General features: G+C 43.4%; 1 protein-coding gene across 1 annotated transcript in view; it reads left to right on the plus strand.

Moving 5' to 3' along the window:
• The window catches only part of mettl15 (methyltransferase 15, mitochondrial 12S rRNA N4-cytidine), a 96664-nt gene that overhangs the window by 37449 nt on the left and 37122 nt on the right, over positions 1-22093 (plus strand). The window contains exon 3 of the mRNA XM_072671183.1: positions 11293-11429. Within this exon, the coding sequence (XP_072527284.1) occupies positions 11293-11429 (137 nt within the window). The remainder of the gene's footprint in view (positions 1-11292; positions 11430-22093) is intronic.

The following is a 22093-nucleotide window of genomic DNA, read 5'->3' on the forward strand; positions in this document are numbered from 1 at the left end:
CTGTTCCGCTTTTGATGCTGGCGAGCCCCAAGCTCACTGCCGGTCACACTCTACACTGGCTACCCGGTTACACGTTAAGCGAATATTATGCTTAAGTCCAGTTGAGGATGAAAAAAAAAAAAGAAAAGGAAGAATCAAGTCACCCCTTCCTCCCCCATCCACTTCGTGCCATGGCAACCAAGCGACGAGGAAAAGCGATCCTGTTCCAAGCAATCTCTCTCCTTAATGGTACGTCTGTTAGTGTAAGGAGATATTTCCAAAAGTCCCCCAGTGACATTTTAGACCCCCTGCTGTAACTGAACTGGGCAGGTGAGCCACAGGTAGAATTTGTACTGTCTCTCAGGTTCCCGGCCTCCGTCGCTGATCACAGTGCGCAATTGAGAGATGGGAACATTGACGCATCACTCGTTTGTGCTCTCTCTCCATTAGCAGATCTTTTTGTCAGTGCCCCAAGCACATAATTGAAGGGTTCCTAATCTCCTTTCCTTTTTGTGTCAAGACTCACTGGAGCTTGTAAAAAAAAAAAAGGTCTGGTTTCATTTTACTGAAACAAGTTTTGACCGTTTTGTAACATGCTGTAGTTCAGGCGGCTGCTGTTTCTGCTGTTGTTGTTGTTTCATTTTCTTTTTTGGTTTGAGCTTCTTAGGTCTCAAGCATTCATTGCGTCTGGTGATCCAGAGCTACTGCTGACTCTCCTGTCCCCTCTGCTGGTAAAGGCAGTAACTGCAGTGTTAAGAAGGCCTTTCGCATTCCAAACACCTGCACCGCGCACATACGAACCAAAACGAAGAGCAAGGCCTTTCCGAGCGCTTCTAGCACACACTGACACTTGTCGTTTTGATCTATTGTTCTTTGCTATCAGGCTTCCCTGTATCTCTTACAGGCTTATGCAACGACTTCATCAAAAGAGGCTTATCTAGCCGAGACCAGTGACATGCCAACAGCAAACAATCATGAGATGGCTTTCTGTTTCCTGAGATAGAACAGCAGGACTTGGTGGAATTTCTCTTCCCCCTGCCTTCGCTCACCTTTTCCCTCCCTTCCCTTAGCTGCATCGGTCCTGGAGGACCCTGGGAGCGCAGCTCCCGACACTGCTCTGTATGAAATATCAATGCAGATGACTCACTTCGACTTCAGTGTAAATCACCATTGCAAATGCCAAGCCCATTATAGCCAAATCCTTCAGGGAGTTGTTACGTCCATCTCCACCGGTAGAGAAGGCAGGTCTCTTAAAGGGGCAGCGCGCCATAAAAAGCACAGTGCCTTAGGATGCTGCAGGAGGCATGAATTTTTCAGCGTGTTTTATTTTATCCGTCTAAAAACAGACACAGCACGTAAACAAAACTGATAACCGGGAGAATATTATTGTTTAGGGAGAGCTGGGTTTATAAAAGAAAAATGATCCTAACCCCGCATCCAGTGGCACTCCCATGAGACTGGGTTGCTATTTTGGGTTTGTTCGATACTTTCGTCATCGTAGAGGTAGGCACAGGTTGTTGCGTTTGATGCTGTGATGTTGTCTCTTGCGTCAACAGGATTTTAAAAGAAGAAAGAACTGTTTTGAACCTCTCAAGGTTATGTTGGAGGGTGTTTTTGATTGACTGTGGCGCCGCAGAATCTCATCTTTCTGTGCTGAGGTGTAGCCTTTTTTTGCATCAAACCAGTGCTGTTCTTAGAATTCTTCTCTACTGTTTTGCAATGGTGGATCTGTGTGAACAGGAATGTTATTCATTTAGTCGTCTTTAGCTGAGCATTAAAGGTCTTTTTTGGTAGTTTTCAGTATCAAATGTAAGCAAACCTGCATGCAGTCGCAGCGTAAAAGGTTTTTTTCCAAAACACACACTTTGATGAACTCTATAAGAGCCAACTGCAGACGTAGAAATGCTTTCATATTCCATTTGCTGCGCATAATTTGCCCACAAGAGAGAAAGGATTTGCCGTTGGCCCGTGGTTTCCTCCAGTGGAACAGTGGTGAACAGAAGAGTGCCTAGTCATGCTGAGTAGTCAAGGTATGGCTCGCTTAGATGATGCTTCGCACTCATCCACAGGTGAGATGATGAGGTGACACTAGTGGGTAATTAAGCAAGCACAGCGCCACTATGGAAAAAAAACTATCACCAGTCTCTAAGGCCTGCCTACCCTTTGACCCAAACCGTTTAACGTCAGCGGAGTCTGTGGGAGCCCGCTGAGTCAGAAAGCTCACAGGCGATTATGGAATATCCAAAGCCCAGGACAGCGCTGATAAGAGACAGGAGGACTTAGGAGATGGCTGAACTCAAGGGAGTAATTCCTTTCATTTTATCACTGTTTTTATCCCATTTTTTTTACAAAGTTACGTGCTTTGATTGGGTGATATTTTGTGGACCTCTTGGTTTCATCTTCATATAAATGCATTTAGACCTATGTGTTCAAACTAATGGACACCAACCTGGCTCCTGGAGATCTGTCTTCCTGCAGACTTTAGCTCTAACCACCAAAATCAGCCTTACCTCCATCCAATGATTGCTTTCAGAAGGGCTTAAGAACCTAAGGAGGTGTGCTAGATTTGGGTTAGAGGTGAAGCCTGCAACCAGGTAGCTCTCCAGCAGGGAGGTTGGTGGCTGCTGGTTTAAGCCCTACCTAGAGAATGCCGGTTATAAGATATCTTAGACCAGATCTGCACTAATTTCACTTTGGTAGAGACCAAAGCAATTGGCAATTGCTGAAGTGCCGTTTCTGAAGTGCAATCCACCTTCTCCAAATTTTCAGGGCGGAGGTCAAGGCTAAATCATATCTGCCACAGAGTAACTTGTCAAGAGTAATCACAGACTTGTTTCCAGAGATGTTGGGTGCAGGAACCAGACTCCGCAGCGTGTGACCCTCACAGACCTCTCTCTTCCCAAAGCTCCCCCAAGCTCCTCAGACATGCTGAAGATGTCTGCTAGCCTGTGTTCCTTCCCCAGAAGGCATTTTGCTTGATATTGGAAGGCCATCCTGAAACGAAAAGTGATTTTGGCCCGGTGTCAAAAAAAAAACAAAAACAAAAAAACCCAACCAAACAAAACAAAAAAAAAGCAATGAATTATCTCATGCAGATTCTGTGGTTGGAGGCATCTTTGTCTGTTTCTGGAGTTATCTGGCAAGAAAATTGCAGAATGCTGTTGAAAGAGACAAACTGGAGATGGAAGGACATGCCTTCAGAGAGCACACCTGCCTATTAAGTCAGTTGCAGACTGTATATTTCGTTGTGCTGCAATGTACAGCAGATGGTCAACCTTGTAGAGCGTAGATCTTCCGCTGAACACTTTGCAAGTGTTCCGGTAATACATGCAATAACTTGTCTTGTTTTTGCTTAATTATAAATGGCATTTTTTCCCACATCCGGCAAACAAATCTCATCTCTGTCTTTTCCGGCTTTTTTCAACATTTGACATTTTCCATCCAAGCGTGCAGTTTGTTTGTGGTGTTTTTCTCTTATTTATCCCCCTTTGTCTTATTTTCATATTCTCCCTCTCTCGCGCGGTATTGAATGGAGCGCCGGGCATGCTGATGGTACTGATTGTGAGTCATCACGCTGGCCCACTCTCCCTCCCCATCTGCTGCCTGAGTCTCAGACACGAGAGGGAGACTCAGCCTCTCAGCCATCGATCACCTCCTCAAACGCTCGCACACACACACACACACACACACACACACACACACACACACACACACACACACACATGCATGCACCCTTCCACAGCTTCACTATCGATTCCCATGTTTAACATTTCGCTGCCCAACATTCTCCTGTTGTTTTCTCTCCCAGCGACCCCCCCCTCCCCCTTAACAACATTAATTAATGAATTCATTTAAACTTCACTACGGAAGCCTGGCAAGCGGACGGCAAACTCTACACACCATGTGCTTTTCTTTTTCGTAAACAAAAAAAGAACGACAGAGAGATTGTGAAGTTGCATTCACGAGTCCGTAAGCCACTACATGAAGACCTGCAAAACTAGATGTGCGTCACTCCTTCTGTCTTACATGGTTTGCGTTTGTTTTCATATCGGTTTCCATGTGTAATGACACTTGAATTGGTAGCCCTTAAGTGAGTCATCACTTGGAGAATAAAATTCTGGCATTCAGACGCTGACGGCCCAGGAAGAAACTGCATTAGAGAAAAGCAGGTGAGACGAGAGTGCCAGGAAATCATTTCTAAAACCCAAGGCTGGGCTGCAAAGAAGCTTTCATTAGTCTTCAGTCTTTTTGAAAAGTTACGCAATTTGTTTGCCGTTTTCTCTTCGTGCCATGTCATTATCAAAACCTCCATTTGCTTCTAGAAATATGTGGATTGATCCAAGCTAAGGGGTTACATGGATGGATTGCGTCCATGATAATGGATTGCGAGTCAATATGTTGTAGTACTGTACGCAAGACGATAGACTGCCACCATATCCATAAAATCTGAGTAAAAGAAAAGTTGACCAACTTTTTTATCCAATCAGGACCAGCGAGTCCAACACTGCTATCTAGCGCTCGGGGTTAAAACACAATCCAAAATGAAACTCTGTCTGACACCAATCTTTACATTCATTAAAAATCAATACTGTGTTTTTGAGAATCGATACAATCGATATATTGCAAAACAAAATATCATAAAACTTCGATATGTCAATATTTTCTTACAGCCCTACACTTGTGACTGACCTGGGATTCCATATTAATAGACAGGCAGACAAACATCTATAGACACTAGCAACAACAGAACCTTGCAAATCACATAACCTATCTATATGTAAGGAGCAGCTGTAAAATGCACTGGATTTATTTACAGAATGGTGCTGAGAGACACTAACACTGTGTTTACAAGGTAAAGTGCTGTGAAAAAGTACTGTACAGCATAGAGAACAAGTCAGAGACCACCCTGTAGTTCATATCCAGTCAAAACAACCATTAAAGCCATATTATGTAGAGAATTTCCCTGGAAATAAAGTAAGTCATGCTCCGTTGACTTGTAATGGGGAAATAATGGTGTTTCTGTCCTTCCCACTTCAGGCCGGGATGCTGCTAACACACTGTGTAACGTTGGTGGTGCTGCCCAGGAGCTACTGTAGTCCTATTTGTGTAACTTTCTGTGCTACCATGTCAGTACACTTTGCTTTTTTCACTTCAGATGCCAGTTCTGTGTCTGCCAGCTTGTCTACAAATGCATGTGTAGAGTGTGTTTAATGGGTGACACTCAAAGCATGGCAGTGGTGTAAAACTGAAATGTCTCGCATAATGCAGCTTTAAGTATAAGTCTTCACATTTGGTGATTTTGAGGTCTGGACTGAGAACCCCATTAGCTTCAGCAGTTGGATTTGCAAATGTTTTTCTTAGATCATGTATAAGGTTTGTAACTCACTCACTCACTCGCTCGCTCACGTTTAGCAGCCCTAAGATTCTCAGCAAGGTCCTATATTTGTATTAGCTTTTTGGTGCTTTGCATCAATTACTCTGTCATTATTTCTCTGATTTCTTATATCGGAATAAAGTCGTGTTTTAATCACAATTGAAGGATGGACAGTAGATGGTTGAAGGATGGACAGTAGATGGACATGAGATGGTTTTCAAACCTGAAGTGAGAATGGACTTTGAGTTCTCCACTCTCTCAAAGATGAAAGTGCACAGTTGTTAGGAGTCCCGCTGTCTCTCACTTATTGTCCTTTGACTTTGCTCTACTCATGCGAGTGATTGATTAACATCTTTCTCATTACAGATCTTATCTTTTTGGAAATATCTCAGAAATACCTTCTGAAAACAGAATAACTTGGTCTTGGTGGGCAGTGTTGGCTCAGAGTGGTTAAAGAGCTGGGTTATTGTTCAGCGGATTGTTGGTTCGATACCCAATCCTCTAAGCTGAGTTAGGTTGTTAGCCTCTCCGTTTCAGAAGCACTGTAGCATGGCTGACTCTCTGCTTTGACCCAGGCTTAGAGGATTGGGCTCAGAAGATTGGGCTTGGGACCAGAAGGTCGCTGGTTCTATCCCGAGGGGCAGTGTCCATGGCTGAAGTGCATTTGAGCAAGGGTTCTAACTCCCAATTGCTCCCAGGGACACACTCCACTGGTGTGTGTGTGTGAATAGAAATTGAGTGTTTGTCAAATAGTGGCAGAATTGGTACTGGTTGGCCAAGTGGCAGAATTGGTACTGGTTGGCCAAGTGGCAGAATTGGTACTGGTTGGTAAAGTGGCAGAATTGATACTGGTAATTAGTAATATGTTTTGTGCTGTACATCTTTTCCTAAGTTTTCACGCTGGAATAAGAAAAGCAGTCGGCCAGTGGAGTATTTAGCCTCTTATTTATTTATGTAGCGGCCTATTTTACTCTGAAGTTAGACTATACTTCCCTGCATGCTAAGTTAATTTCTAAATTTGTTCGGCTGAAAGGAGAGGCGCCTTCACGATGAAAAGAAGCAAAGGGACGTGACAATTTCACGGTTGCTATGGACACAGCGCAGTAAGGGCAGGTTGGCGCGCCATGATTACCAGTCCGACCTCACGTAGCGAAGCGTAATGAACAACCCATACATTGGCTGCATCAATCAGCTCAGGAGCTGTTTCGTCCGAGAGACGGGGGGGAAAGAAATGTGCAGAATGGAATGAACTGAGGAACACCTATCAGAGCCTTCTGTCTGTCAGGTCCTCCACCTTTGGCAGAGGCACATGAGAAGAAACCGGAGGCCCTCGGATGTTTGTTCAACAGTTGCAAATCAAAAAGGGACTGACTCATACACTCTGTGCAGATGCAGAGACGAACTCGTACACAAGTAGGCACTCTCACTTGGAGAAGTTCTCCCGCGAGGTGAAGACTCGAGTGCAGAAATAAAAGCTGCTGCTCTTTAACTGAAATTCAATAAAAAATCACACTTCATGACATTCTATCACTCCCAGTCTGCCTGCAGAGCTACGTAAAGACACATATTCATTAGAAACTACTAATTGCAGTGCCCTAAGGTGGAGTGGAGCTAGCAGCATTCATTGGCTGCCTGGATGCTTTTTACCAGTTTCTCAGAAGTTAATCCAGGCACAATGGGAAGCTCCTGCAAAGAACACTTCACGGCCCTTAATTGTTTCTTTGGAATAGCAACGCTTGGTTTGGAGAAGTTTTTGCTGGAAACCTAGCCTGTGTCACGGCACTGTCATTGTTCAACATTCCATCAAAGTCATTACAGATAAGTCGGCCTGCTCTTTGTCAATCATTTCGATGCCCCCAGGACGTTATTTACAGTCATACAAGACCATACAAGATCCTGTCTACTCAAAAGAGAAGCAACCTACAGTATGAACGTTAAACGCTAAACCAGGGGGCCACAGCTCCAGTCCTGGAGGGCCAGTCTCCAGCAGAGTTTGGTAGTTGCCCTACTCAAACACTCCCACTTTGTCTGGTAATTAAGGGTGTTTTCACATTAGCATATTTTTCCACACCCAAAAGCTCTTGCTCTAAGAGTTCGGTAGGTTGGTCAAGTGTGAAAGCTGTTTTCAAGCCAGGAAGCAAGCTAGCAAACAGATCTCTGGGCCTCCTGAAAGCAGTGTTCTGGGGCTTGCTTTAAGCAATCTGCTTTACAGATGCGTGATTGGTTAATTTCGTCACCTGACTCCCTCAACTTATCGCCTGCATGGCTAAAAACCTCCTTCTACGAGAACAGCTCCTTGCTTGCAGGTGTTCCTGCGCAGTGACATGACATGCCTTCAGAAAGCGCTGCTCTTTGCTTCTTGGGTGTTTGTATTCAACCAAAATAATGAAAAGCAACAAACCGATGAACCTAGATCTTACTATTTAGCAAAAAAAGTTTATTTCTTCTGTGGATTTCTTCCTCTGACAACAAACGAGCCTAGAATTATAGTCTTGGGTGGGAACTCGGGAGAAGTGTGAAAAACCTAAATTATGGGTTGAATCAGATGTGTTTGAGTAGGGCAACATCTACATTTTGCTGGAGACAAGCCCTCTAAGACTAGACTGCTGCACCCCTGTGCTAAACCTTCCAGTGAGGACCACTAATGTTAGTTAACCAACTAATATTAGAAAAATTACACAGCCCTGGTTACTATAAGAGTACATTAGTACGAGCGCAAGGACCTTTCCACGTGTTCCCACATTCGACTCAAGATTGATTTGATATGAATTGGTAGTCGGTAGTACGTGTCGATACGTGACTTTAACATAGATGAAAATACTTGGAAACATTGTGTTTACTGAATATAGCTAATGTTGTGGATCACTGGTTCAAATCCCGGTCATGTTGCTAACGATCGTCAGCCGAGGACCTGAGAGAGGTAGATGGCGCTCTCCTACCCACTTTGCTTCGTTGCAGGGCTGGCCGCCACTGGTGTCTAAAGGCTGATGCTTTGAAGATGGGTATGCGACCAGGCGCATTGGCTGCCCAGGAGTGTTGCATTGGCGGCAGTTCGAAAAGTGAGTGGCTAGACCACACGCGCATTAGAGGGGGCATGTGCTAGTCTGCCGTCACTGGTGTCGGGGGCATCGCGTGCGATGTGGGGGCGAGATTATGTACAGGTTGGGTAACTGGCAGACCAAATTGGGAGAAAATGATGGGTGACAATCAGATTATTGAAGAGAAAAGAAATCTAAGCTAACTCAGGTAAAATCTGCCAGCAGTGGTCTCAGATGCCATCATTTTCATAGATGTTCTTACTAGCTGCTTTGCAAGGTTTACGACATGTGGTTCAGAGGTTCATTTTAATTAAGAGGTCTTTTACAAAAGTGTTGTCAGTGAGAACATATTGGAGTAAAAGAAACTGACCAATAATGTATATGTAAATATGTGTGTATTGTTCACTTACTTACCCTGCTTAAGGCCCTTGTGTGTTGTTCACTCACACACATACACAGATGTAAGACTGTATATGAACATGCAGTATCATGCAGTCCATGTTTGTCTGAGGGGGAGGTCAGGAGGCTGGAGAGAAAGCCGGCTAATTGTAAATATTTATTCCACTGCAAGGCTGAGGATGGATTTTATTGTTAGGCAGTGTTATATTTTGCATGGTGCCAGCGATGTTTGAGGCGTAGGGGGGATGCGGGCCCTGGGAACGTGTCGAGGTGTAGCTCTCTAAACCCACTGAGGCTTTTTCAACAGGAGAGACCGTGACTCATACATCGACTTTTGGATGAGAACAGAGGACAGTGTCTCTGAAGTCTGTGTGTGTGTGTTAGGGAGAGAGTGAGAAAGTGGGTGAATGCACAAATGTGTTTTGTAAGCTTTTAGAGTGAGCTTTTCACGCTAGCGTCTTCAACACGGAGCCAGTTTTCGTCGCACTATGGATCAGTCCTAATGAGCAGTACTGTGAAGCAGTACACCAGGAGAGAATGAGCCATTAATTTTAATGGTAGAGGATTTGAAGAATGTTAACTTCTGTTTCACTTCCAAAGCAATTGTGTACCATTGTAGCTTTTGATTACCTTTATCTATTTGAATTAGACTGGAAATACTCACAATTAGACTGAAAATACTCACTCAAGGTTACTTTCAGCAAATGTGTTCTTTTTTATTGAAAAGGTGCATTCAGTCTGTCAGAGATCCACCGAGGAAATTCAGAATTCAGAACAGAATTATGTTTAACTTAATCAAATGCAAAAATCGACAACAAATCAATAAAGGCCAATAGCAGTTAAGGACTCCAAAGACTCAATTGGCCTCCTTACTAATGGCATGCCTTTGTTACTGATACTTCAACATCTATCCTTGACATCCTTAACATCCTTAAGGCTACATGGTGCGCTGGAGTACTGTACTGTATTTAGGAATGGGATGACCCGTGTATCCATTGGTGGGTGTATATATTAGAGAGGAGGGAAAATATTTAAAGCTGTCTCTAATTTCAGAACCAGCAGTGATGTCAAATTTTGTAAATCAGCGCTGCATATATTGTTGCTGTCCAATTAAAAACATGCATCTCCAGATTGGTGGCTCCAGAGTTATTCCAGGTAGCTTAGCGCATTTCTGTGAATCTGTTCTTCCAGAATTAGTGACACAGTGTACAGAGAAGCTACAGGGTTAAAACCATGGAGAAAACTAAACATTTTCATTGGACAGCAGCAATATAAACTTCCCAATTTACTATTTATGGTTATTATATTCCAAAACTCGGGGACACTGACAACATGGACAACTTTTAGCCTAGCACCTTCCTTGCACCCTCTTACTTTTAGATGCCCCAGCAATGCTGCCTCCGGTCATCCCTTCTCCAAGCCATTCTTCACCAGGTCAGCTAGCGTTACCTTTCAGCTTTTTTAGCCTTGCGTCCAATATTGTCCTGGAGTAGTCATTGCACTTCGTTTCGTAAGGCTTTCACTAGTGACAAGACAACCATATTCACCATTTTGTGTTGGACACAGATGAAATTTGGCCTCTGCCTTTACCCCATCCATTCAGTGAACACACACAAGCACACTAGTGATCAAACACACACAGTGACAGTAAGCACACATTCCCTGAGCAGTGGGCAGCCATTGCTGTGGTGCCTGGGGAGCAGAGAGGGTGAAGGGCCTTGTTCAAGGGCCCAACAGTGGCAGCTTTTTTTCCGAGCCTGGGTGTGGAACCCACGACTCTGTATCAATAGCCCAGTGCTTTAACCGCTGAGCCCCAAATGCATGTATGCACATTTTGAGGGTGAGTCAGTAAATAACAGTTTCAGAGCCCATTTTCGGCCCTAGAATATCAAACCGTATTTACCTTGGCACAGTTCAGTAATGAGAGTTTGGTAAGTGAGACCTTGTGAACCTCAAACACTCTTGAGAAATTGGCATAACCAAAATACTTCCCAGTACCGAACTCTTATTTTTCAACTCTGCAAGGTAAATACAGTCCATTTCCATTGTAGGGCAGCCTACAAATAACACTCTTTTATATATTATATATAATCTGTAATGAAAACCACTGTATTCAATGAAAATGAAAAGCAAATTAGAAGCATTTCCCCAATGGCCTTCAAGGGAAGAGTTTCAGCTGTGTTTCAGCTGTGTTTCAGCTGTGTCCGAAAGGTAGCTGAGGTAGCTGCCTCAGAATCACTGCTTTAAAGGGCAGTGTTGTGATGAAGTCCCCTGTAACTGAAGTGTGTTTGAGATGGACATCAGAGGCACCAATGCATCACTGTCCTTTTCCACTGTGCTGGGGCTGGTGCTTTCTGTTACTTATACTTTTCTTCTTTTCTCATTTATTTCGGACATGACTGGCTACCTTCCCGCCTCAGAATAATGACTGGACGTCATTTGTTACTCTGCATTTTAACACATTACATGTTATTAACATCTTCCACCTCCTCCTCCAAACAGATTGTTCTAGATTTGACCTTTGGAGGTGGAGGTCACAGTAAGGCCATCCTGAAGTCGGTCCCAGGTGTGACACTCGTGGCGGCAGACCGCGACCCTGAGGCGTTCCGCATGGCCCAGCAGCTAGCAGAAGAATATCCGTGAGTATATTTAACATAGCTTGAAGTTCTTTAAACTGTGTATTTCTAATGCATTATGTTTCATTTTAAAATATGCAAAGTATATAAGTAATGATTCCTTTAAAAATAATTGTTGCCAGTAGGGTTTTTTAATGCATTCCAGTAAAAATTACTGATGCCTTTTTTTAAAAAGATGATCAGTACCTAATCTAACAATGATACTATGATAAAGTGATGTAATCTGGTTTTTTTCTGATACTGTTGGGTTATTTTAGTTTCTAAAGTTACATAATTAAATAAAGACAAAAGGAGAATAATTTTAACCTGACACAGGAAAATTGAAAGAGAAAGGTTGGTAAAGGTTTGTTTTTAAGCTAAGGTGTCGTTCAGCTGTTAAAGTGGTGGATTTGGCCATTTCTCTTAGTTTAAATGTTAACTTTAGCTCTTTTTTTAAGGGTAAACTTACCTAGCTTCTGTCTTTCAAAAAATAAGCATTTTCAAAGGAGGAAGTGTGGCTGTGTTTAGCATTTAGCTAAGGTGACCCGGTGTTCTCTTTTTTCCCCCCATACATGTTTTCTTTTATGGGATCTAAAAAGAAAATGTGTCCGGCCTGAATTTTTAATTTGTGTAAAATCTTCTTAATTTGATGTGAGTATTTGTCTGTACAGTGGCCACACATTTTGTGTGAGTTTTCCAGATTTAAACACCGCTCCCACCGTCTCGTACATCACAAGTGGTCTATATGTACCTGCATCTACACAACTTTTGGTCAGACTTTCCCACTGTTTACCACAGCCCAAATATGCCTAAAGGCAATTGTAAATAAGCACAGTTACAGAAAAATGACTGTGGTTCTGTCTCAATAGAACCAAGTGCACCAAATATTCTGAAACATCCAAAAACACTTAAGTTTCCAATCAGTAACTATGTGTGATAGTTAGTCATTATTTATAGCCTGCTTTACGTTTGACCCGGTAAGATTAGCCTGACATTGAGATAACACTTATACATTTTGGATTATTAATGCTTTAGTAAAAAACACAGGTAAAATCGGGATATAAGAACTGAACCACAGGGGAGTATAAACCAATGGCATAACTTTGGTGCAAAATTAAAAACTCAACTGATTGCTGTGTCCTGTGGCCTGTTGTATGTTAGCTCTGAAAGCTAATTCTAATGCTAATACCGAAAAGACTTACTGATACTATCACAGCAATAAGTCAACCACAGCCAAACATTCAGCTAACAAACTAAAAGCGTTTACAATAAAGGACATTTGATCTTCATTTTAACACTTTATTAAGAGATGGAGGTAATATAACTAAACACATCAAATTGAAGAAATTCCAAAAGTTAGGACACCCTTGCATTTACTACTACTCTAAATGTCTAAAATTAGAATCAGGTGCTCCACATCAGCTGCAGATGTTTAGAACATGGTTAGAGAGGATTCTGGAGGATCCTGTCCTATTTAACCCTCAGACGTTTTGTTTGATTTGCTCTTGATTGTTTAAGGTAGTGGTATCATCATGGCAAGAAAGAGTTCTTCAAGGCCTTCAGAAAGAAGGTTGTAGATGCAGAGGAGTCTGGGAAGGGATTCAAAAAGATCACAGAACAGTTCGAAATCAGCCGTTCAACCAAATAAATGGCAACATGGCCAGGTCAGCAAATTTAGCAAGTTCAGCCCAAGCACAGATCACAAGATGTTAGTTATATAGAAGTTAGTTATATAGTTTACTGGCGGACCACAGGCTGTTTAAGGGGTTAACTCGTTAACTCTTTAACTGATTCAGACCAGAGCAAAGCAACTACAGGTGTGGAAATGCCCTTAGCTTTGTCTAAAGAGCAGTTCACAGAAGATGAAGGAGCACCGACGACACTAAGTTGCCCCCGCAGTATTGTCTGAGGCCTCGGTGTAGTCTGAGGCTGCTGAGGACTCAATGAATGTATTCTGGGAATCAGATTAGTTGGATATGGGAATAGGAGTTGCTCTCTTGTGCCAAATAACTGCTATTCTGATTGTGTTTTACGTTCACCGGACTATGCAAAGTCATGCACTTTTTTTCGGGGGGTTTGTTACAGTACTGATGTGTCACAGGAACCTTCACTCTCTTGCAGCAGCACTAACACTGGCACAGCCAGTTTGGGGCTGCCGAGTACTTAATTAAAAGTTGCAGTTAGAATGGAGCTGCTGGTTGTGCATTCTGTATTGGCATTACATTCATCTTTCATACTGGAGCTGAGAACGGACGTCAAGACAACACCCCCCACCCCGTGTCTTCACACCCAGCTCTGGCCTTCTCAGTCTATATAACTTAACTAGTGGCCAGGGCTGCTCTGTTTGCAGAGATTCAGAAACCCCACTCTCACCCACGCTCAGCAGAGAAGCCCCAACGTCTCATTTGTCAGCAGGGGCCCAAGGCTTCAGTGACAGGGAGAGACGCTGCCACCCACGCAGGTTCTCCCTGCTTTCTGCTCGGGGGAGAGGATGATGATGAGGGAGAGAGAGATAGAGAGAGGGAGAGAGAAAATAGGAAGAGAGCCTGAGAGAGAAATTGTGTTTAATAAAGGAGAGACAAGAAAGAGGAGGCGTGTGGCCTTGAGTGTGTGTGTGTGTGTGTGTGTACACATGGACGTGAGCGAGGGAGTACGTGAGGGCGGATGGAAATGAGATGTTCCTGATTCTGCAGCGTGGGTAGAGATCCTTCTTTACGTCGATTCTGGGGAAACCTGTCTCAGGGGAACTGCTGCAGCTACAGAAACACGTGTGAGAGCGAGTGAGTGAGAGAGATAGAGAGAGAAAGAGAGGGCGAGAGAGGCAGAGAAAAAGTGAGAGAATATTAGGACAAGCCATTCTGTCAGCAGCGATATATACCCCAGCAATGAAGCCTTCCACTCCCACTCGTGCGAGGGGTGAGAGGAGCTGAAGAAATCTAGCAATTAGCCAGTCTTATTGCAGGCCTGTGTAACAGGGCCAGGCAACCCACGCACCCCCTGCACCAGGCAAGCTCTTCTCTTCTCGTCTCTTCTCTTCTCTTTTAAGTTCTTCTCCTTTAGGTTCTTTTCTTCTAGGTTTTTCTCTCCTCATCTCTTCTCTTCTAGGTTCTGTACTTTTCTTCTGTAGCCTAGACTTCTCCCATCTTCTCCTCTCTTCTTTTCTCCTCTCTTCTAGGCTCTTCTCTTTTCTTCTAGGCTCTTCTCTTTTCTTCACTTCTGGGTTCTTCTGTCCTCATCTCTTCTCTTCTAGGTTCCTGTCTTCTGTTCTCATTCTCTTCTTCCTCTCTTATTTAGGTTCTTCTCCTTTAGGTTCTTCTCTTCTCTTTGAGCTTCTTCACTTCTCTTTGGGTTCTTCTCTTCTCCTCCTCTGGCTTATTCTCTTCTTGTCTTCTTATCTCTATGTTTTTTATCCTTTTCTCTTATCTTTTAAGTTCTCCTCTCATCTTCTCTTCAGTTCACTTCTCTTCTAAGTTTTCTTTTAGGTTCTTCTCTTTTGTGCTGTTCTGCCTTGTTTTTTACCTCACTTTTATAAAAGCCCATTTTCTTCTCTTTCTTCTCTCCACTTTCAGATTCTTCTTTTTTCTTCTTTACTCTTCTTTTCTCCTTCTCTTATCTTTTAGGGTGTTCTACTTCCCTTCTATATGATACCATTTCCTTCTCTTTCTTTTTAGGTTCTTCTCTTCTTTCTTCTCTCCTCTTGTAGGTTCTCTTCTCTTCTGTACTGTTCTGCTGTGTCTCCAGTTCACTTTTGTGCAACATCATTCTCTTCTCTTTTCTTTTCTCCTTTTAAATTCTTTTTTTTCTTTATGTTTTCATTCTTTTTCCTTTATTTTATTGTTCTCTTCTCTTTATTGTTTTCTTCCATTCTACTAAAGTTTTCTTCTCTTCTTCTGATCTTTTCTGCGTTCTCCTCTTCTCTCCTCCTCTTCTCTCCTCCTCTCTGTTTTAGGTCTTTCTTTTCTCTTCTGCTGTTCTGTGTCTCATTTCTCCTCATCATCTCTCTTACACTCGTTCTCCCTTTTTCTTCTGTCATGTTTGTCTTTTTCCTCTTCTGGTTTTGCTTGTCTTGCCTTTTCTCTTCTCTTTTCATCTGTCCTACAATACTTCTTTTTTCACCCTTTTCCAGCCTGGTTCTCCTCTCTTCCATTTGAAAACTCATTTCTTTGTATTTGCTCTGCAGGATCAGAATCGTTCAGAGCAGCTCGACACATGAGGCGAATGTTTTGACTACTTTTTCCCTTCATATTTTCTTCAATCTTAATCTGACTCAAAAGCGACACACACACACACACACACACACACACACACACACAAACACAACAGGCACTCATCAAGTAAACCACGTCAGAGATGACAGCAGTACCTTCTGTCGTGTGTCACTTCAGCAATTAAAAAAAATAAAAACACGGGATATATACACGTAAATATATTTTTTGTTTGTCAGGCCATGTGCACCTGCTTTCATAATCGCCAACCGGTCCAGCGCACGTGATGCTGGCACAAGGCAACTTCTGCAGTGCTGAAGCAATCAAAGCTACACATAAATAAGGGGAGAGAGTGGGGCTTGTCTTCGATTTGCGGTAAGCATTTAGCACTTAAACAATTTTGTTAATCATGCCCGGCAAGTTTGTCAAAGAAGTGGTCCTGCAAGGAGCCCACCAGCGAAGCAGGGGTTTCCAACATGGCCCTGGTCAGAGCTTCACTCTTTCATCTGCGAGTGGCTGTCTTATCAAATGCCCGTCTCTTCCAGCAGCTCCATCCTCCAAGGCCCAGTCCAAGTTGTCGGAGTTCAATATCCCAAGCCTAACACACATTCTTCAAAGGGTTCACACCCTGCTCCTGTGAGCCTCTGTCTATGTGCTGGCTTGTGTATGCCTTTGTGTTTGTTTTTCTATGTTTTCGGGCCAAAAATGGCCTGTTTTTATAGGAAAACCAGAGGAAAAAACAGGGACAGCGAGAAATAGGTGCATTGGACCGAAGCTCCATGTTTACCTCAAAGGATAAAACCATGTGTTTTTGGTAACTGAGGTCAAGGTTGGAGTATATGTAATGGGTTCACGTCCTGACGTATAAAAACAAGTATGTCTGTGTGTGTCTCTGCCTGGACTTGTGGACTTGTTCCGGAGATATTTTCATCCGCGCTCCCCTGCTGAAAGCAGTCGATCAGCATCTTGTCTCAGGCTGCAGTGACGTCGGAGCTGGGGCCGAGTGGGGCAGCACATAGGAACGTTTCAGGCTTGATTTGTCAGAGAACAGCATGTCACAGTTCTCAGACACACTGGACATTATCACACATTCACAGACAAGACCGAGCACTGCAGTTCAACTTACCTGAATTAAAGGAATAGTTCAAATGCTGCCATCAAATTAACACATGATTATGTATACATTTCCCTCTTCAGTTTTGCAGTCTGAGATACGCTAGAACAGGGCTAAACCAGCGGTATGTCATTGTCCAAATTTAGCTTCAGTTTAGCTAATGCTATAACTAGCGCTGGCTCACCATAACAAGCACTAACACCATAAGGAGCTCAGCTTTAGCTCTTAGGTTAGCTCTGCTAACCAAAAACAGAGCTTAGTTTACCTGAAAACAGAGATTTTGCTGACTATAAACTGGGCTTTAGCTTACTGACAACAGAGGTTTAGCTAACTGAAAAGAGAACTTCAGCTCACCTGAAAACAGAGGTTTAGCTTCAGTGAACACACAACTTTAGCTTGCCTACAAACAGAGGTTTAGCTACTCGAAAATCAAACTCACCAGAGCTCACCAGAAAACAGAGCGTCAGCTCACTGAAAACAGAACTTTAGCTCACATGAAAACCGAGCCTTGGCTCACTAAATACAGAGCTTCAGCTCTATGAGAACAGAACTTTAGCTTTTGCTAACTGAATACGGAGTTGTAGCTCAGTGAAAGCGGGAGTTGTAGCTCAGTGAAAGCGGGAGTTGTAGCTCAGTGAAGACGGGAGTTGTAGCTCAGTGAAGACGGGAGTTGTAGCTCAGTGAAAGCGGGAGTTGTAGCTCAGTGAAGACGGGAGTTGTAGCTCAGTGAAGACGGGAGTTGTAGCTCAGTGAAGACGGGAGTTGTAGCTCAGTGAAAGCGGGAGTTGTAGCTCAGTGAAGACGGGAGTTGTAGCTCAGTGAAGACGGGAGTTGTAGCTCAGTGAAAGCGGGAGTTGTAGCTCAGTGAAGACGGGAGTTGTAGCTCAGTGAAGACGGGAGTTGTAGCTCAGTGAAGACGGGAGTTGTAGCTCAGTGAAAACGGGAGTTGTAGTTCAGTGAAAGCGGGAGTTGTAGCTCAGTGAAGACGGGAGTTGTAGCTCAGTGAAGACGGGAGTTGTAGCTCAGTGAAGACGGGAGTTGTAGCTCAGTGAAAGCGGGAGTTGTAGCTCAGTGAAAGCGGGAGTTGTAGCTCAGTGAAAACGGGAGTTGTAGCTCAGTGAAGACGGGAGTTGTAGCTCAGTGAAGACGGGAGTTGTAGCTCAGTGAAAGCGGGAGTTGTAGCTCAGTGAAAGCGGGAGTTGTAGCTCAGTGAAGACGGGAGTTGTAGCTCAGTGAAGACGGGAGTTGTAGCTCAGTGAAAGCGGGAGTTGTAGCTCAGTGAAAGCGGGAGTTGTAGCTCAGTGAAGACGGGAGTTGTAGCTCAGTGAAGACGGGAGTTGTAGCTCAGTGAAAGCGGGAGTTGTAGCTCAGTGAAGACGGGAGTTGTAGCTCAGTGAAGACGGGAGTTGTAGCTCAGTGAAAGCGGGAGTTGTAGCTCAGTGAAAGCGGGAGTTGTAGCTCAGTGAAAGCGGGAGTTGTAGCTCAGTGAAAGCGGGAGTTGTAGCTCAGTGAAGACGGGAGTTGTAGCTCAGTGAAGACGGGAGTTGTAGCTCAGTGAAGACGGGAGTTGTAGCTCAGTGAAAGCGGGAGTTGTAGCTCAGTGAAAGCGGGAGTTGTAGCTCAGTGAAGACGGGAGTTGTAGCTCAGTGAAGACGGGAGTTGTAGCTCAGTGAAGACGGGAGTTGTAGCTCAGTGAAGACGGGAGTTGTAGCTCAGTGAAAACGGGAGTTGTAGCTCAGTGAAAACGGGAGTTGTAGCTCAGTGAAGACGGGAGTTGTAGCTCAGTGAAGACGGGAGTTGTAGCTCAGTGAAAGCGGGAGTTGTAGCTCAGTGAAAGCGGGAGTTGTAGCTCAGTGAAGACGGGAGTTGTAGCTCAGTGAAAGCGGGAGTTGTAGCTCAGTGAAGACGGGAGTTGTAGCTCAGTGAAGACGGGAGTTGTAGCTCAGTGAAGACGGGAGTTGTAGCTCAGTGAAAGCGGGAGTTGTAGCTCAGTGAAAGCGGGAGTTGTAGCTCAGTGAAGACGGGAGTTGTAGCTCAGTGAAAGCGGGAGTTGTAGCTCAGTGAAAGCGGGAGTTGTAGCTCAGTGAAAGCGGGAGTTGTAGCTCAGTGAAAGCGGGAGTTGTAGCTCAGTGAAGACGGGAGTTGTAGCTCAGTGAAGACGGGAGTTGTAGCTCAGTGAAGACGGGAGTTGTAGCTCAGTGAAAGCGGGAGTTGTAGCTCAGTGAAAGCGGGAGTTGTAGCTCAGTGAAGACGGGAGTTGTAGCTCAGTGAAGACGGGAGTTGTAGCTCAGTGAAGACGGGAGTTGTAGCTCAGTGAAGACGGGAGTTGTAGCTCAGTGAAGACGGGAGTTGTAGCTCAGTGAAGACGGGAGTTGTAGCTCAGTGAAGACGGGAGTTGTAGCTCAGTGAAAACGGATCGTTTGCTCAATGAAAATGGTGTATAAAATCTTCCTTCCTTTATTCTTTAACAGATATTTTTACACTAAGTGAAATGTAATGAAGGAAGTTTTTGCTGCTTGATACTGTTCTCATTTTACATGACATATCTACCTGATTATATCTGCCCAGTATCGGATATTTTACTCCAATCTTAATAAAATCAAGTGCGTTAATAAGAACATCATGACCTGTTGGATCACTGACTTCTGGTGAAACCTGGTGAAAATGTCTGTTTTAACATTACAATACATCAAATAACAAAAGTCAGTCTGAAAATACATCAAGCTGTTATTTTAAAATGACTTGCTTATAAGATACTGTACGACACCATGGCTGCTATCTATAAAAAAGGAAAAATACACTGATAGATGTTGGCTGCTATTTCTTGTGATTCAATGCATTTTTGTCAGTTTTTATGGGTAACATCATGTCAGTCATTGGCCACATTAGCAAATCTCAAACTGAGCTCAGTGATGATTTAGCTATGCAGTTTACCTGTTTGCTGCATCCGCCTCATATCCTCAAACTCAGAAGCAAACTTTAAACACCAAACATGTCCTGACTGATCTAGTACATTCAGGGTAAGGGAAATATTAAGGACAGCTCCGGGAAAAGAGCATCATCTTGTCAGTGGGACGTGTAATTTTTTTTAATGAGCAATAATCCGACAGAAGGCTTATCACATGCCCTACACATAACATATTCTGTTCATCCGCCATAAGCAAACATCTCTAATCTGCCTCAGCCTGCGGGACGGTGAGGAGAATGAATTTCAGGACAACATTTATAGATTGGTTATTGCTGATGTGGTCATAGGTCACATTATATTATGCTGGCAGGAAATTGTTGCTTTTCGATTATTTAAAGGGGACACTCAAGCATGCTTCCGGCTTAACAGCTTACATTGAGAAAGCCCTTTTCCCCTCTCTTTTTACGTAAACTCGTGAACAACAAGCTGCTCTGATTCTGTGGTTGGGTTCAGGTGACACACCACTAGTTTACAAATCATCAATGTTTTTCACAGAGTAGTGCTCTTCTTCTGAGGGAGATTTAAAAGAATATGGTCTGTTTTTGTATTAATTAATTATTCTTATTCTTTTTTAATATATGTATAGTTTATTTCAAATTTGATCCAATTTCCTACCCTTTGGAAGGCTGATTACCCAATCCCCATTTATGTGAACTCACCCTATCACTAGCAAAGCCCCCAACACTGGGAGGGTGAAGACTAGCACATCCTCTTTTTGAATTGGTGCTGATGCAGCATCGCTAGGCAGCTAGTGTGTTCAGAGGAAAGCATGGCTCCCCAGTTCTGATACAACAGCTAACAGATGCATGTGGTCATCAACAATGCACTAGTGATGTGATGTGGGGAGGAAGTGCCATCAACTCGCTCCTGAGAAAACAAGGCCAATTGTGCTCTCTCGGGCTCGGCGCTCTTATGACCCTGGATTCAAAGCAGCGATCATCAGATCATAGTTCTTCTTCACTATTAATGTATCCTTTGAAAGTTGACAGTACCAGTCAGTGGAGTTGTCCTGATTGGGCCCTGCAGGTCTAGGTCATCCCCAAAATGCTTGTTCATATTTAATTTCAATGTTAAAATCTTAGGAATTAAATAAACTGTCTGAAACATCTATTTTATTTCAGCAATTTTTACTAAGTGTAGCTTTCTCCTGAGCCACCAACACACTTGGATCATAACCCAGCTACAGTTTACAGTGTTAAAATCAATGATTCTGATCCTTCTGATCACAACATATTAGAAGTTTGAGTTCATTGGGTGCTGCATTAGCAGTGATCATTTAGAGTTTTGGGGGTAAATAAGATTGTATAATTTACTATATATATGTGACATTTGACTGACACTCTTTACTCTCAAGTCCCAAAGTGACCTATATTTGAATCATGTTACAGTAGTAGGTTAATTTAGTGTTGGGAGTCTTTCCAAAGGACTCTTATTGGTGTAGTGTGTTAGGGCATGGTGTGGCCGGGGAATTAAATCCTTGTCTGCAGCCGATGCGACGTCACTGGGCAACCCACACATTTGGAGGAAAGTGCCATGTACCCAGCTTTGATGCAACGGCTAGCAGACACCACCCAGGAAATCTACCCACCCAGGAAAGAAATTTTATGCCATGTCACTTTGGATGGACTAAGTCACTACTAGTCCATTCATGAAATGTTGAAAAATAGTTTCTATGATGAGCCCTGGGTTTTATGCCTTCTGCAAGTTTTTCCTAATGTGAGTTTTTGTCATATTTATTTGATGATCCACTTTTATTGTTTTTTTTTTTGTTGTTGTTTTTTTGCAGTCTATATCCCCTCGCCCACGGGAGCGAAATTTTATCGACCCAAGCAAGAATTTTTCCATCGACCAGCCGTGCTTGTCTTAATCTAGTTCTGCACCTGGTGACGGTTACCCGAGTTACTGCGGCAACAGCCCCCAGTGACGGTAGAAGTGTATTTACCGCCAGTTAAAAAAATGCTGTTTCATGCCGACCATAGCACAACTGATGAGCTGCACTGGTTGAACCTGCTCAGTGCTGCAGGCACTGTTTTGACATGCTTTCAAAAAAGCGATCTGTGTTATGGTGTGCATTCCCAGACCACACATTGAAGAAAACAGCTTTAGCTCTCAAAAAAAGACACGGTTTAGGTCCCAGGCTAAGCTAAGTGGCTAAAGAGACGACTATTCTTTATTAACAGATCAATTACACTGTCAGATGAGAATGACCAATGACTGAACTTTACACTTCAGAGTAAGGGAACGTCACAAATGACCAAAAAAAACCAAAAAACGCTTATTCATTATTGTTAGTAGTAGATTACTGTAAGGGCATCTGCTAATACTTGCAAACACATCATGATCAGCAGATGTACTTACTTTACATAATGATCTTTTTAAGACGGTCCCTAACTGTGAAGTC

The sequence above is a fragment of the Salminus brasiliensis genome, chromosome 25 (genome assembly GCF_030463535.1).
Source record: "Salminus brasiliensis chromosome 25, fSalBra1.hap2, whole genome shotgun sequence".
NCBI classification, from domain to species: domain Eukaryota; kingdom Metazoa; phylum Chordata; class Actinopteri; order Characiformes; family Bryconidae; genus Salminus; species Salminus brasiliensis.